We start from the raw sequence: 14,176 nt of genomic DNA, 5'->3' as shown, positions 1-14,176 counted from the left end.
AAGCAGAAACACGCGCAAAGCCCTCGCGAGTCACTCGCGGGTGACCTTCGCGCTTCGCGCCCACTTTCTTCGTTCTCGTGATACAGCAAGTATACCACGCAATAAGGAAATAATTGAGAACTTGGAGTCCTTCAATAGATCCTTTAATAACTAGCTCGCGTTAAGTAAGTAATCATACAAATTGAAAAACTGAAAAACCGTGCAGCATCTTGCGGGATTTTTTGTAGCCTGCGAACAGGTTCCCGATCCCGGCGAACCCGAATTCTTCGGCCGCCCGCTTTGCTCGCCGAATGTTTTTTTTTTCCCGTCCTTTCCCGTCCCGGCCTGGAGCCTGTTCGCAGCCTAGTTTTTTTGCAAGCTTCTTTTAAAGCTTCTTTGACTTTTAATTGCAGAGTAGCCAGGAATCTCTGGCTTGTTCCACTTAAGATGGTGCAATCGCATGGCTTACTAGGGTTGGGGGAAGGGACCGGTTGAGGGAACGGGGAAGGAATAGGGGGTTCCCTTGGTTACGAAAACAGCCGTCCGCCGCTCTCCTCCCCGAGTGGCTCAGGGGGGGGGGGGGGGGAGCGAAGAAGGATGGCTAGGGGCTCCCAGGAAAATATTAAAAAGGGTGCGGAGTGAAGAATAAACGCTAAGACAAGAGGCGTGGAACGCCATTTTGAGAGAGCTGGGCAAGATGCAATTACCGCCATGATTATATCCACTTTTTCTCTCTACTTGCACTTTTTTTAGCTAGTACCTTTGTGATCACCTATCTAGTGTGTTAGTACTTTGCATGGGCTGGATTTTACGACGCTATTTAAGGTGTGGTCTTGTTCCCCTCCGTAGTGGGTGTGGTTAACGAGCCTATTTTTGGTACCATGAAAGCAATCCTACCACGAATTTCCGTACGCTGTTTGTCGAATATTAGTATTATTCGATCATTCCCTTCCATTACGCCCGGTTGAAGGGCTTTGGCCCTTTTAACCAGATGTACTAAGACCTGTGCCTCCCCAAACCCTGCAGAGAAATACGAAGACCGAAAATCACGAAATTCTGCAGACATTTTTCCACTGACACTCTCCCCACCTCCCCTCCACGCAACCTCCTACATAAAACGAAATGGACAACAACAGCACAACTTTCTTCATACAAAACTGTTCTATTAGTCAGGTTAAAACCTTGGTATTTTACAAGCTAATAATAAAATATCATTTCTGGAGCACGAGCTTGCACGTCGATTGCGTTCCATTCCCTTAAGGCTTTCACTAGTAAATACTTTTAAACTTAAAAACAGCCAAGGCCTGAACTCTGATTCGTTCGTTAATTATATACATTCTGGAAACTGTAAAACTGCGCTGTAAGATATCATCGCTTATTTACAAAAATAGAAATACTCTGCTTGATATATTATACAATAAGACTCGCTTTGTTATAGGTGAACATCTTCCGCAACGAAAACTACAGACACTTCTGGATGTCACGATGAAAACTAAGATCAAAACTTGTTTTCTTGTATCAAAAACCTTCTAAGAGCTCTTAAAAACATTGTGAAGCTCAATTTCTAGAGTAACGAAAAAAAACGAGATATATTTGTAATCTGTTATCACCGCAAAAATAAGGAACCGTATCTGCGCGAAGATTTCCCCACTGTATAGGACTGTGGTACTATTACAATACAAAATTCGCTATACATCGATCTCTAGATTGGATTCATTGTCTGATATTGACGGCGAGTGAGTCAAATCTGAGTTCGAACCATCATGAGAGTCTCTACGCAACTGCAGCACGTGCATTGAAGACGGTCGCGAGCCTGACTTCGGTGTGGCCCCCGCAGGGGGCGAAAATACCGGGGATGACGCACCCGTGTCCAAAGGAGAAACCGACGGAGAACGAGTCACTAAAGGCGTAATAGCAGGAGTAAAGTTCGGCGAAAATGCCGGCGAAGTATAGCGTGTGGACGGAGGGCTAATAGGTGAGCGAGGAAGTGAAGAAACCGAAGAAAGCATGTCTGTTGTCACCATTCCTGTTGCAGGATTCCTTGATCCTTGACTCGAAGGCAAACTCAGACTCAAAGATTTCTTCGGAGGGGCGTCGTCTTTCATTTTACCAATTTCAAAGAACACGTCCGCTAACGGCTGAAACTGTGGGCCCCAGTCAAGCAGATAATCCCAGTTATAACTTCCGGTGAGTTCTTCACGACTACCTACGATCGAACTTAACGAGCCACCGTACGAAGGATGATCGTGTCCTTCTTCGACATACGGTCTCATGCCGTCGATAATCGATTCATCCTCGTCGGCGTCGACTTCCGCAAGCTTCGCGTATAATAAATTACTGACGTCCACTCCGCCGTCCGCCTCGCCGCCCCCTTCTTCACCGAACACGTGAAGGCTTTCTTGACTTCCCAGCCGAGCGAGTAACTTATCGATTTTGTCCGTTTGTTTATCGATCGCGAGGCCCTCCCCTTGCATCATGCTGCTTCCGTCACTGATCGTAAGCTGAGAAACTTGATCAGAATCTTGCTGAATCCCTGAATCCGGTCCCACAACAGTTTTGACATAGTTCTCCGAATGCAGACTCCCGATATCTCCGTTCACGATCACCGGCGGATGGCCATCTTCGAAATCGACACCTTCGGATGATCCTCGACCGCTCGACGCGCTGTTCGGCGTATCCGAGGATTCGGTTCCACGGGCAGGCGAGTCACTCGGGCCGTTCAGCGGGGAGCACTCCTGAGAATAGCCGCGCGGCGTGGAGACGTTATCAAGGGATGAGTCCACGTGGTTTATATTTCCATTTGGAGCTTGAGGATGCACGGTGATCTCATCGAATGAGCCATCGTAACGCAAGCGAGGATGCTGTCGATTCCTCTTCTTCTTCTTCTTTCGCATATAAATGGCGACCATAACGACGATAAAGGCGATTAAAATGACCCCGGCCAGGACTGCTAAGGCAATAATTATAGACAAAGTGCTACCAGCTATTCCTCCGTCGTCCTCATCATCTCTTGCTCCTGTGGTCGGACATCCAGGACAGGCAAAGTCTATTCCTACTTCAACCAAGACCAAACTCGCCTTTGACTTTGCTTTGCCGCTATCGGCCCGTACGCGTAACATGACCTTTGTCACGTCAGTTTCTCTTCTTGCTCTCCGGCGTGACCCAATCGATTCTTCATCGGCTAAATCAATACTTCTTCGGCTGCGCCTAGCACTGTTGACTTCCTCGAGCGACTTGTTCACGAAGATGACTCCGGAAGTTCCATTGATTGCAAACACATCTGAACTGCTATACTCAAACGAATAACGTACGACTCCATCTTCGCCTTCATCTTCGTCTGTGGCGACTACCTGCCCTACAACGTCGCCGATTTTCGCGTTACCAGGGATGTCAAACTCGTAGCTACTCTTTTCAAACTTGGGATCGCTTTCATCCACGCTCTTGATGTAAACTGTCAGGTTTACGTTGCTTGTCAGAGGTGGGCTTCCTCCATCTTCAGCTTTGACTTCCAAAACGTAACTATTACGAGTTTCGTAGTCAAACGTTGCGTTGGTACTGAGCTCTCCGCTGAAACTGTCGATGACAAAAAGGCTCCAGCCACTCCCCCCGAGGATGCTGTACTTGACCGCTCCATAGTTCCCAGAGTCGCGATCAATAGCAGTAACATCATAGAAGGATGTTCCCACGGGTGAGTTTTCTTCCACCGCCACTTTATCAGGATGAGGGATGTAAAATTCAGGAACGTTGTCATTTATGTCGCCTACTTTGATTATCACAGATGCAAGACTCTTCTTTCGTTTAACACCTGAAAAAGAAACAGACATGTTTCGACTTCAAGACTGGCTAAAAGCAGATTATTTTGATTCCTTAGGGTGAGAAACTTCGGTGAGAAACAATTGTTGTTAGGCATAGAAACCTATCCTTCTTGAACCACGGTTGCGTGACAATTTTCTTGCGAGCGCAAAACGTCACGCACCACCTCACCCCCCATCCCGAGTCTGTTTTTCAGGACTGTTTTCAGTTTTCCATAAATTTGGGTCCAACGTTTCCTCTGGATTTGAGGGCAATTGAAAGAAAACTTACACTACCTAGTGCAAGATCGCTGGTTGGACTAAACATGGTCGGAAGTACTCAGTCGTGTGTAACCGCTTTAAGGATAAAACTAGCAGTTGGTTAATGAACAAAAACGCCAAGGAAGTAACGTGTGAGGAAGATTATAAACACAGATTACTAACGACAAACTAAAAAAAAACGTTGATTCCTTCAAGGTTCGCCATCTGGGATCCATCCACTTAACGCCAATCGTCCACAACAGTCAAGATTACTCTCACCCGGTCCAGCACATCATCGGTAATTCCTAGGTTAAACCAAAATAAATCAAATAAAAGAGTAGTCTTACCTTCATCTCTAGCTTCTATCGACAGCTTATGTTCCTTGATACTCTCGTGATCCAACGGCTTGATCGTCACTATTTCACCAGTCGTGCTGTCGATCTTGAAAGACTGTTTATCATTGCCTGACCCGATGGAAAACACCACGCGTCCGTTCAATCCCGAGTCTCTATCCAATGCATTCACTCGGAGAATCATCGTACCGTTCGGCACGTCTTCGTTGACTTCTTGAACGTAATTCGCGGGATCGAAAACTGGTGGATTATCGTTCACATCTGTGATGGTAATGTTCACTTCAACTACAACGCTCTTATTCGTGCTGTCATCCCGCGCTTCAACACCAAGGAGGTAATTCGATTCCGTCTCGTAGTCCAAACCATCTTTATTGACCTCTATGACACCACTACGGCGACCAATCCTGAACAGTGACTGGGGATCACCAAATTTAAGCTCGTAACTGATCTTGGCCACGTTCAAACCGGAGTCATCGACTGCCGAAACCGTCACGACCGAAGTACCGGGTTTCGTGTCTTCGGGAATGCTCGCCTTGTAGGCTGCCTGGCTAAACCTTGGTTTTCGGTTGATTCTGATTTGCACGGTGACAAAAGCACGCTGAGTGGGAGTACCATGGTCAGTGGCCGACACGATCACGAAGAGCAACGATTCCCGAACGCCAACTTCGATCCGTTTCGCCGTGTAGATGACGCCGGAGGAGCTGTTAATCCGAAATTCGTCGACGGAAGTGTCGAACGCATAAGTGAGCTGCCCATTGGAGCCACTGTCTTCGTCTTCAGCGCTGACCCGCAGGATGGACGTCCCTGCCGCTGTTTCCTCGGACAAAGTCGCCTGATAAGAGCTGTCCAAAAATTTGGGCGCGTTGTCGTTGACATCTTTAACATGCACGGACAAAATTGTTTCTGACAGGTGGACTCCGTCGCTGCAGGTGATGTTTAGCAAGTAAGATTTGGTCCCCTCATAATCAAGAGATCCCAGCAAGCTAACGTCTCCGGTGAATTGGTCAATGTGAAACAGACCTTGGCTGTTCTTGCCGTTACTGAAGGAGTACGCCAAATTTGGATTTTCGTCCTTGTCAGAAGCAGCAAGACGCTTCAAGACAGATCCCACCTTAAGGTCCTCATCGACGTCCACTGAATAGGGCCCTGAGAATACTGGGATGTTGTCATTCAAGTCGATAATTTTGACAAACACGTGACTTAAACTGGACTGTGGCGGGGTTCCCCCATCAGTTGCCTTGACAACCAGGTCGTAGAGGGTCTTATTTTCACGATCAATTGGTCCCTGTGTGGAAATTACACCCGTCTGTGAATTAATGGAAAACTGTTCGTTCACGTTGCCTCCAAACATTTCGTACGTTATTTTGTTGTTATCTCCAGAATCCTTGTCTGTCGTCGTTAGTGACGTTACTGTTCTTGGAACAAAACCGCTGGTGAAAGACGCATTGTCCTCTGTGAGTTGGACGGAAATGTTAGCAGGATAAAACACAGGCGCGTTGTCGTTCAGATCTGTCAAGTTGACGTACAAGGTTAGGTAAGCATTTCGTGACGAGGACCTTGACGCGATGATATAAAGGCGGAAGTCACGCAATCTCTCAAAATCGAGCTGCGCTTGATTTGCCACTGTCACGACACCGCTTTGAGGATTGATGTAGAAAGCGTTTCCGATGTTCCCTTCAACTATGCTGTACGCTATATCATTCGATGGATTCGCTAACACTCGGGTCACTTCGTGATTCTTCGGGCTGTTCTCGGGAAGGGACACGAAGACTGGCGTGCTGTTCACGAACTGAGGTGGAGTAACCGAGACGGTGCCCACGACAATCTCTACTATTCCCCTTCCGGTGAGATTGCCGCCATCGTCAGCGACGATGTTTAAAATGTACGCACCGTCTGGAATGCTGGAAACATTTTTGAATCGTAAATGCCCAGTGTTGCTTTCCAAGAGGAAGTACTGAGGCGAAGAGCCGTTGGCAAACCTGTAAGTCATTTGAGTAATTGATGAAGAATCTTCATCCGTTGCACTAACTGTCAGCAACAAATCCTCTGGCTTGACGACAGACCGCTCGATCACTTTGACATAAGGTATCATCTTAAACTCAGGGGCATGGTTGTTCTCATCGATGATTGACACCTTCACGGCAACTGATGCTTTCCTCGGGAACACACCTCTGTCCGTCGCGTGACAGAGGAAGTTGTACTCCTTGCTGACCGAGTAGTCGAATTCCTGCACGGTGTAGATCTCTCCTGTCTTAGAATCGATGCGGAAAACGCCAAATGTATTGTTGCTCAAGGAGTACACTACGTCTCCGTTCATTCCCCAGTCGCTGTCAGTTGCTGTCACGGTGAGGATAAGAGAGCCAGTCTTCGTCAGCTCGCGGATATTTACATCGTAAGAATCTTGCTGGAACTTCGGCGGATTGTCGTTTATGTCACCGACAATGATTGTCACGCGAGCGGTGGAGTTATGAAAAGGAGATGTGACATCGCTTGCTTCTATTTCTAAATCATAACGAGCTTTGTCTTCTCTGTTGAGCCGAGCTGTTGTCGACAGCGCGCCAGAGAACTCTCCGATTGAAAACTTCCCGTCTTCGTCGCCGCTCTTTAGAACGTAGCGTACGCGGCCATTTTCACCGATGTCTGAATCTTGAGCTGTTAAAGTGTGAAACACGAACGGGGCTTGCTCTTCCAAGACAGTCAAATTCAAGCGAGAAGGGTTGAAAACAGGACCGTGATCGTTCTTGTCCAGAACTCTAATTATCACACTGCAAGTGCCGACGCGAAAGGGGAACGCATTGTCAGTGGCATACACAGTAAGTTGATACTTGTCTTTTGTCTCACGGTCAAGCGTCGAATTCGTGTAGATCACCCCACTGCTTTCATTGATGGCAAACTTGGACATCACCTTCCCCCTGGGAATGCTATAGGTCAGAGCTCCGTTTGACCCGCTGTCTAGATCACTGGCGCTGATCTTCATCACAGTGGTACCCATGGGCTCGTTTTCGCTCACGTTGCCAAGGAACAGACTCGGCTGAAATTCCGGCGCGTTGTCGTTCACATCGACCAGGAAAATGGTGAGGAGCTGGTATGAGGACAGCGGCGGGGTCCCTTCATCTGTGGCAGAAATGTTCAGGACATACTTGGGTGTGGTCTCGTAATCCAACGCGCCCTGCAACATTAGCAGACCAGTGTCCGCCTGTAAAGAGAACTTTCCAAAGCTATCTCCGCTGCCACCTTGCTCGATTCTGTACTTCACTCGACCGTTGCCACTTAAGTCCTGATCAATGGCAGTGATGGTGATGACAGGGTAGCCGAACGGTTCGTCTTCCATAACATACGTGTAGTTCGGCGACACAAAGGCTGGCTTGTTGTCGTTGATATCGTCCACGATGATGAAAACCGTTATGGTACTCGATAATCGCTCGGATTCTGTGAACGCTTGATCGGTGGCTCGGATGTTCAATGTGTACTCGTCCACCAACTCGCGATCGATTGTTCCGATAGTCTGCACGGTGCCCGACGACGGATCCACTCTAAATTTCGCAGGTCCTGGGGACTGAGAATCGACTGAATACCGAATCCAGCTGTTCTGGCCAGAATCATAGTCATGAGCTGTTATAGTGGTCACGTTGTAGTTGGTTGGCACACCTTCAAGTAGTTGTACCGTGACGGGGTTCCTGTCAAACGTGGGTGTGTTGTCGTTGGAATCTAACACAAACACCGTGACGTACAAAAAGCTACTTTGGCTGTTTTGTCCCTGGTCTCTGGCTACGATCCTCAACTGGTACTTGCTTCTTTTCTCGAAATCCAGTGGTCTGCGCAGGACAATAACACCAGAGGTCACGTTGATTTCAAATACTTTTCCACCGTTACCTTGATCGATTGTGTAACGCACTCTTCCGTTGTTCCCGGCATCTTTGTCCTTGGCTGTCACGGTGGTCACGACAGTGCCAACCGCTTGTTTTTCCGGCACATTCACGAAGAAGCTGTTGTTGACAAAGCGAGGTGCATTGTCATTAACATCTAGGACGTGAATAGTCACGAACACAACAGTGGACTGAGGTGGGTTCCCTTGGTCGCTAGCACCAATATTCAACGTGTATCGCTCGTTCTTCTCGCGATCCAACGGAGCTGCAGTGGTGATCAGTCCAGTCTGCGCATCTATGCTGAACATATTAGTTGTACTAGCAGCGAAGTAGCTGACCTCACCGTTAGACCCTACATCTCGATCTGTCGCTTGCACTGTAATGACCGAAGACCCCACATCAATGTTCTCATACACAGCTTTCTCATAAGATAGTTCCTTAAAGATGGGTGCATTGTCGTTAAGATCTTGAACAGTTACGGTGACACTGGCAGAGCCTGTCCTGGGGTTCTGCCCATGATCAACTGCCTTGACCAGGAAGCTGAAGGATTTTTCCTGTTCTCGGTTCAAGACTTTGTTGGTTCTTATAACGCCTGTGTTTCGATCGACCACAAACTCGGGACTTGGAGACATTAAAATATATGCAATCTTGGCATTACTTCCAGCATCTTTGTCTGTTGCAGAAACTTGACCTACGAATGTTCTGTTCGGTTCATTCTCATCAACTGGGAATATGTATGAAGACAGTGTGAACTTTGGATTGTTGTCATTAACATCTTCAACATAGACAGTTACATCAGCCGTCGAACTCTTTGGGGGATTTCCTTTGTCGGTTGCAACCACAGTGAATTTATAAACTTCTTCTTCCTCTCTGTTTAGTATTTGCTTTATGAAGATCCAACCGTTTGGTCGCAAGCCAAACAAGGTGGTATCCACTCCTGACTTAAAGGAGTATGAAATTCTAGCATTGTCCCCTGTGTCGGCATCGGATGCCGACACATTCAAGATGTCAGTCCCTGATGGTGTGCGTTCACTGACATATACAGTGTACGAAGTGTTTGGGAAGATGGGTGCGTGATCATTCACATCTACGACAGTCAATCTAAAAGTGGCAGTGGTATTCAATGGTGGTGAACCACCATCTTCTGCCAAAACTCGAATTGAATACTGCCTGGGGCCTTCAAAGTCAATAGCACGTGTCAATGACAGTGAGCCTGTATCTTGACCCAGTTCAAATGTGTTGTTAGGGTTCACAAGAAGAGTGTACCTCACTTGTCCAAAACGACCACTGTCTGGATCCTGCGCAGTCACATTATAAAATGTATGTCCAACTTTGGTGTCTTCTAGAATGTCAACATCAATTATGCTGCTGTCAAATGATGGAGGATTGTCATTAAGATCAATTACTGTCACGCTCACATTCGCAAAGCCATATAGAGGGGGCTTACCACCATCTTTAGCTTGAATGTTAAGCCACACCTTTGGAGTTGTTTCATGGTCAATGTTGCTCTGTGTAAATATTGTTCCAGTAGCGTTGATGCTGAACACACTATGGATGTTGCCTCCACTGATCGAGTAGAAAATATCAGCATTGGTTCCCAGATCCTTACTTGAAGCATACACTGAGCCTAACACTGTGTGTAAATCAGAATTTTCAACTATGGTGAAGTTGTAAAAGCTGGGTTCAAAAACTGGAGGTTCATCATTCACATCTAAGACTGTCACTTCTACAACTGCTGAATTTTTGGACTTCAATCCACCACCGTCAGTAACCTCCACATCAAGTCTGTGAAAGTCCTTTGTTTCTCGATCAAGGGATTTAAGCAGAACTATTACTCCAGTTGATGATTTCATAAAAAAATGACCGTCACTGTTCCCATTTGAAATTGAAAAGGTCAGTTGTGAGAATATACCACTATCATTATCTCTGGCAAAAACTGTTGCTACAACATCTCCCACTGTCAGATTCTCATACAGTGATACACTGTATGTTGTTGGGTTTACGACTGGATAGTTGTCATTCTCATCTACAACTGAAATGTTCAGAACAGAGGTTGCCGTTCGCCCGCCTCCATCAGAAGCCACAATGTTAAATATGTATGAAGCTTGAAGTTCATAGTCGATCGGTCCTGATGTTGTTACAATTCCACTTTTAGAGTTTATAGCAAAAGGTGTATTTCCTTGATTGGTTTCTAAAGAATAGCTTACAATTCCATTAAGTCCACTGTCACGATCAGTTGCTGAAACTAGTGTGACATTGGTGTCACTAGCAGTATTCTCATCGACTGTTGCAAAGTAAACAGTTTTGGTAAAGACTGGTAAATTATCATTGGCATCACTTATGTTTACGATAACTGTGCAGTTAGCACTCAATGGTGGAATGCCTGAATCAGTCACAGTGACAAGGAACTTGGGTTGGGCAACTTTCTCGCGATCCAACATTGCAGCTGTAAAGATTTCTCCAGTCGTCTGGTTGATTTTAAACCATGTTTTGAAAAGAGCATCTTGTGGTGTATAGGAGATATTATAAACTAACTTAGCATTTAAACCTTTGTCCTTGTCAACAGCATGAGTGACCACAACCCTTGATCCAATGGTAGCATTCTCTGACAACACAGCAGTAAACACATCTTGATCAAATTCAGGATGGTTATCATTGACATCTCCGACATTAATGATAAAACTTTCCTGTGAGGTTTGCTGGGGTTGGCCTCTGTCTTTGGCAACAACTTTCAATGTATAAGCTGCCTGTCTTTCTCGATCCAATTGTTTAGCAGTTGCAATAATGTCAACATTATTATTAGGGTCTGACTTAGCACTAAAATGTCCATTACCTCCTTCCAGAGTAACATCAACCTCTCCGTTTTTGCCCGAATCTTTGTCAGAAACGTAAATTCGTGCGACCGAAGTTCCAATACTGGCGTCTTCGGAAACTTGATAGCTTCCGCCAAGCTGAAATTCTACTCTAATATCGGGTTTATTGTCGTTAATATCTAGGACATGAATGCCCACAGTTGCAACATCAAACTTGGATGATCCCAGAACGCCAGGGTTTCTTGCTCGAACTAATATGCTGTAATCGTGTTTCTTTTCATAATCCAGTAGTACATTGTTCACTACCACTCCAGTCTTGTCATGGATGCTAAACACAAAGTTGGGATCCGAGTGCGAGCCACGCTCGATCACATACAAAACTTCACCGTTCATTCCAATATCATTATCAGTGGCGAAGACTTTCAAAATCGGTGTACCAATTGCCGAATTTTCGGTAATGTTAGCTGAATAAGATTTGTTCGTAAATACAGGATCATGGTCGTTTATATCTAGCACAGTAATGTTGAGTAATGCAAAACCAGTCCGCCGTGGATTGCCTCCATCGCTGGCAGACACATTCAAAATGTATGCGTCGCGCTTTTCTCGATCGAGGACTTTTCCTTGCTCCAAACCTAGTTCTGCACATAAAGCGCCGTTGTTATCCACAAACTCAGTCAGCTTGAAAACACTACCAATGTTTCCAGATAATATAGAATATGTTTGCGTCGAATTTGAGCCGAAATCTTTGTCCAATGCCTTGATTCGCTGCTGCACAGAGCCTTCCTCGTATAGCTTGAAATTGTACACATCGTTCGCAAATCTCGGAGTGTTGTCATTAGCATCAGTTACATTTACTAAAACTAGCAATCTCTGAAATGGAGCGAAGGCCACTAAGGAAATTTCGTAGTTTGGAACGGTTTCGCGATCCAAAACAACGTTTGTAGTAATGATCTTCGTAACTGAATCAACGTTCAAGTCACCAGCTTGAGGAGTGATGCCTGTTACGATGTTGAAGTTGACGTGTGTCAGGCTGCCGACAAAAGATCCTTTTGGGAGTCCTTCAGAAATATAGAAAGTGGCTGTTGATGCACTGGTGAAGCTAGGATGAAGATCAAACACACATGTGGTCCATAATAACACAATGTACCAAAGCCACAGTTTGGTTTTGAATCGGCATACATTCCATGGAATACATGTCCGTTCGAAATGACTCATAGTTCATTTCTTGCCGTGCCACGGAAACTAGAGCACTAATACATCCGTCGTTGTGATTTGAACAATTTCCAGCAAGTTTGAAGGGCATCCATAAGCCGTACGGCAGGATTCTAAGCCTCGAATTTACTAAACGACGCCATCATAAGCTCGATTCGGCACTCGCCAACAATAGAACAACCATCCACCAGAACGGAAACTACTCCGCACTCTGAAGATCGATCTAAAAGACGAAAAATACCGTTGAAATCGCTTCTGATCTGCCGTGGACGCACTTATCTTCGCAGGAAGTTCCCTTTTGGCGGTTAAAACGCTCCCGAAGAGAGGTTATTCAACTAAAATCCCAATTTTAAAGATGATACTTCAACCGAACTTGGTCAGCGTTCTGTATGAAATGCATATATCACGTGACCAAATGACATGTAATCGGATAGTTTCAATACTTGAATGGGTTTCAAGAATGTCATTACAAATTTTCTCTCCTAATGAAGAAAACATTCGCCGGCCGTGAAATAGTGCAAAATGGTGTCTTAGTCTCCAACTGTGAATTTTTTAAATTCTTCTCTTTGAACGATCTTGATTTTCTGTTTGTATACTTTTAGGCAAAATAGCATTATTCCCTGGAGAGATAGCCGTTAAAGTCTGATAACGCGGTTAATGAATTTTTCGCTTTAGCATAAATATGGAAACGTGAGAGAGGGAATTGTTGAGTGGTACAATAACATAAATATCAAATCCAGACTTGTCTTGACGAAAGAAGAATTTGAAAACCACTCCAGAAAATGAATTGATGAATTGCTCTCAATGTCAAACGTATTGATTGCTTAGCCATTAACTAGCAAAACTCGTTATTAATTCTGTGAACTCTCGACAGCAAATACAAAAGCTGTCAAAGAAAGGTTGCATGGACTTTCACAGATAATGGCTATGTAAATCCAGGATAGCCCTGTTGCCACGCAACCAATGAAACGACGTATCTTAAAATATATTCCGGCGGAAATACAAACATAATCGATCAAATGTAAAATTTCCAAATTTAAATTGCGAATTTCACAGATAAAAATAGCAAGATATAAGGTTGAGGAGAACGTTGCTTACAGACGTTCATTTTCAACTTCAATTTGATTTCTCCGAATATTAAATTTAACTACATACACATGTGTTAAACGCCCGAGGGCATTTAGGTGAAAATTGACTTTACAGCTAACCGCAAAACCTCTGCGGCCCTGTGGCAATCGGCAAACTCACAACTCCTTCCTTGTCTGTGTTTCGTTTTGGAGTAAAAAAGCATGAATTACGTTTCGATTTATGGTATTCCGGTTTGTTTAGGTCTGGAACAGAATAAAAAAAACTAAAAATCTTAGTTTTTGATTCAGTAATTCTTCTCTACAAAGACCATGGCGATTTCCAATCAAAACAGAGCTCCTCGGGAGTTTATTAATATGTTTTAAATCAGTGCTGTTATTCTTTCAGTTATGAATTAAAGACTTTTTGTAATTATGTTTAAATTCTTTCGATTACGTGAAAAAAATTACAATTCCCTTTTTCAGTGGAAGTCAATACTGGCGCTATATATTTTACACCTTGCGCTTTCAACGCTATGTCAGTATGTGCAGTACATATAACTATAAAACCAACATTGTCTGCTGGTGTCTGTGTAATAAATGGCTTTTGTTGAAATCCAATTCTAAAAGCTTTATCAATGCGACTTTGTGATTTGCCGCATGCATGATTTCGAACAAACAAATTCAGGCCAACATCATGAAATTCGGCTTTCCCTAAGACTGATATGTTTCAAAACTGACTCTTGCTGACTCTCCGTGGTACGGATTGCAGAAAACAGCCGCTAATTCGAGTCACTAATGTACCTGCAACGGAAAGGTTATCCTAAAGAGTGTCCA

The 14,176-nt window shown here is 44.9% G+C and overlaps 1 protein-coding gene across 1 annotated transcript; it reads right to left on the bottom strand.

Moving 5' to 3' along the window:
- Positions 1–1,121: 1,121 nt before the first annotated feature.
- LOC110043532 (protein dachsous-like) lies at positions 1,122–12,681 on the bottom strand. Its single transcript, XM_089273446.1, has 2 exons — positions 4,379–12,681; positions 1,122–3,784 (listed from the first exon to the last, which is right to left on the bottom strand). Exons 1-2 carry the CDS (start codon positions 12,276–12,278, stop codon positions 1,668–1,670), a joined length of 10,017 nt encoding a protein of 3,338 aa, XP_089129572.1. The 5' UTR covers positions 12,279–12,681; the 3' UTR covers positions 1,122–1,667.
- Positions 12,682–14,176: the final 1,495 nt, after the last annotated feature.

The sequence above is a fragment of the Orbicella faveolata genome, unplaced genomic scaffold (genome assembly GCF_042242905.1).
Source record: "Orbicella faveolata isolate gen_17 unplaced genomic scaffold, um_ofav_v1 contig_35, whole genome shotgun sequence".
NCBI classification, from domain to species: domain Eukaryota; kingdom Metazoa; phylum Cnidaria; class Anthozoa; order Scleractinia; family Merulinidae; genus Orbicella; species Orbicella faveolata.
Note: the sequence above shows the minus strand (reverse complement) of the source record. Positions and strands in the feature narration are given on the sequence as shown.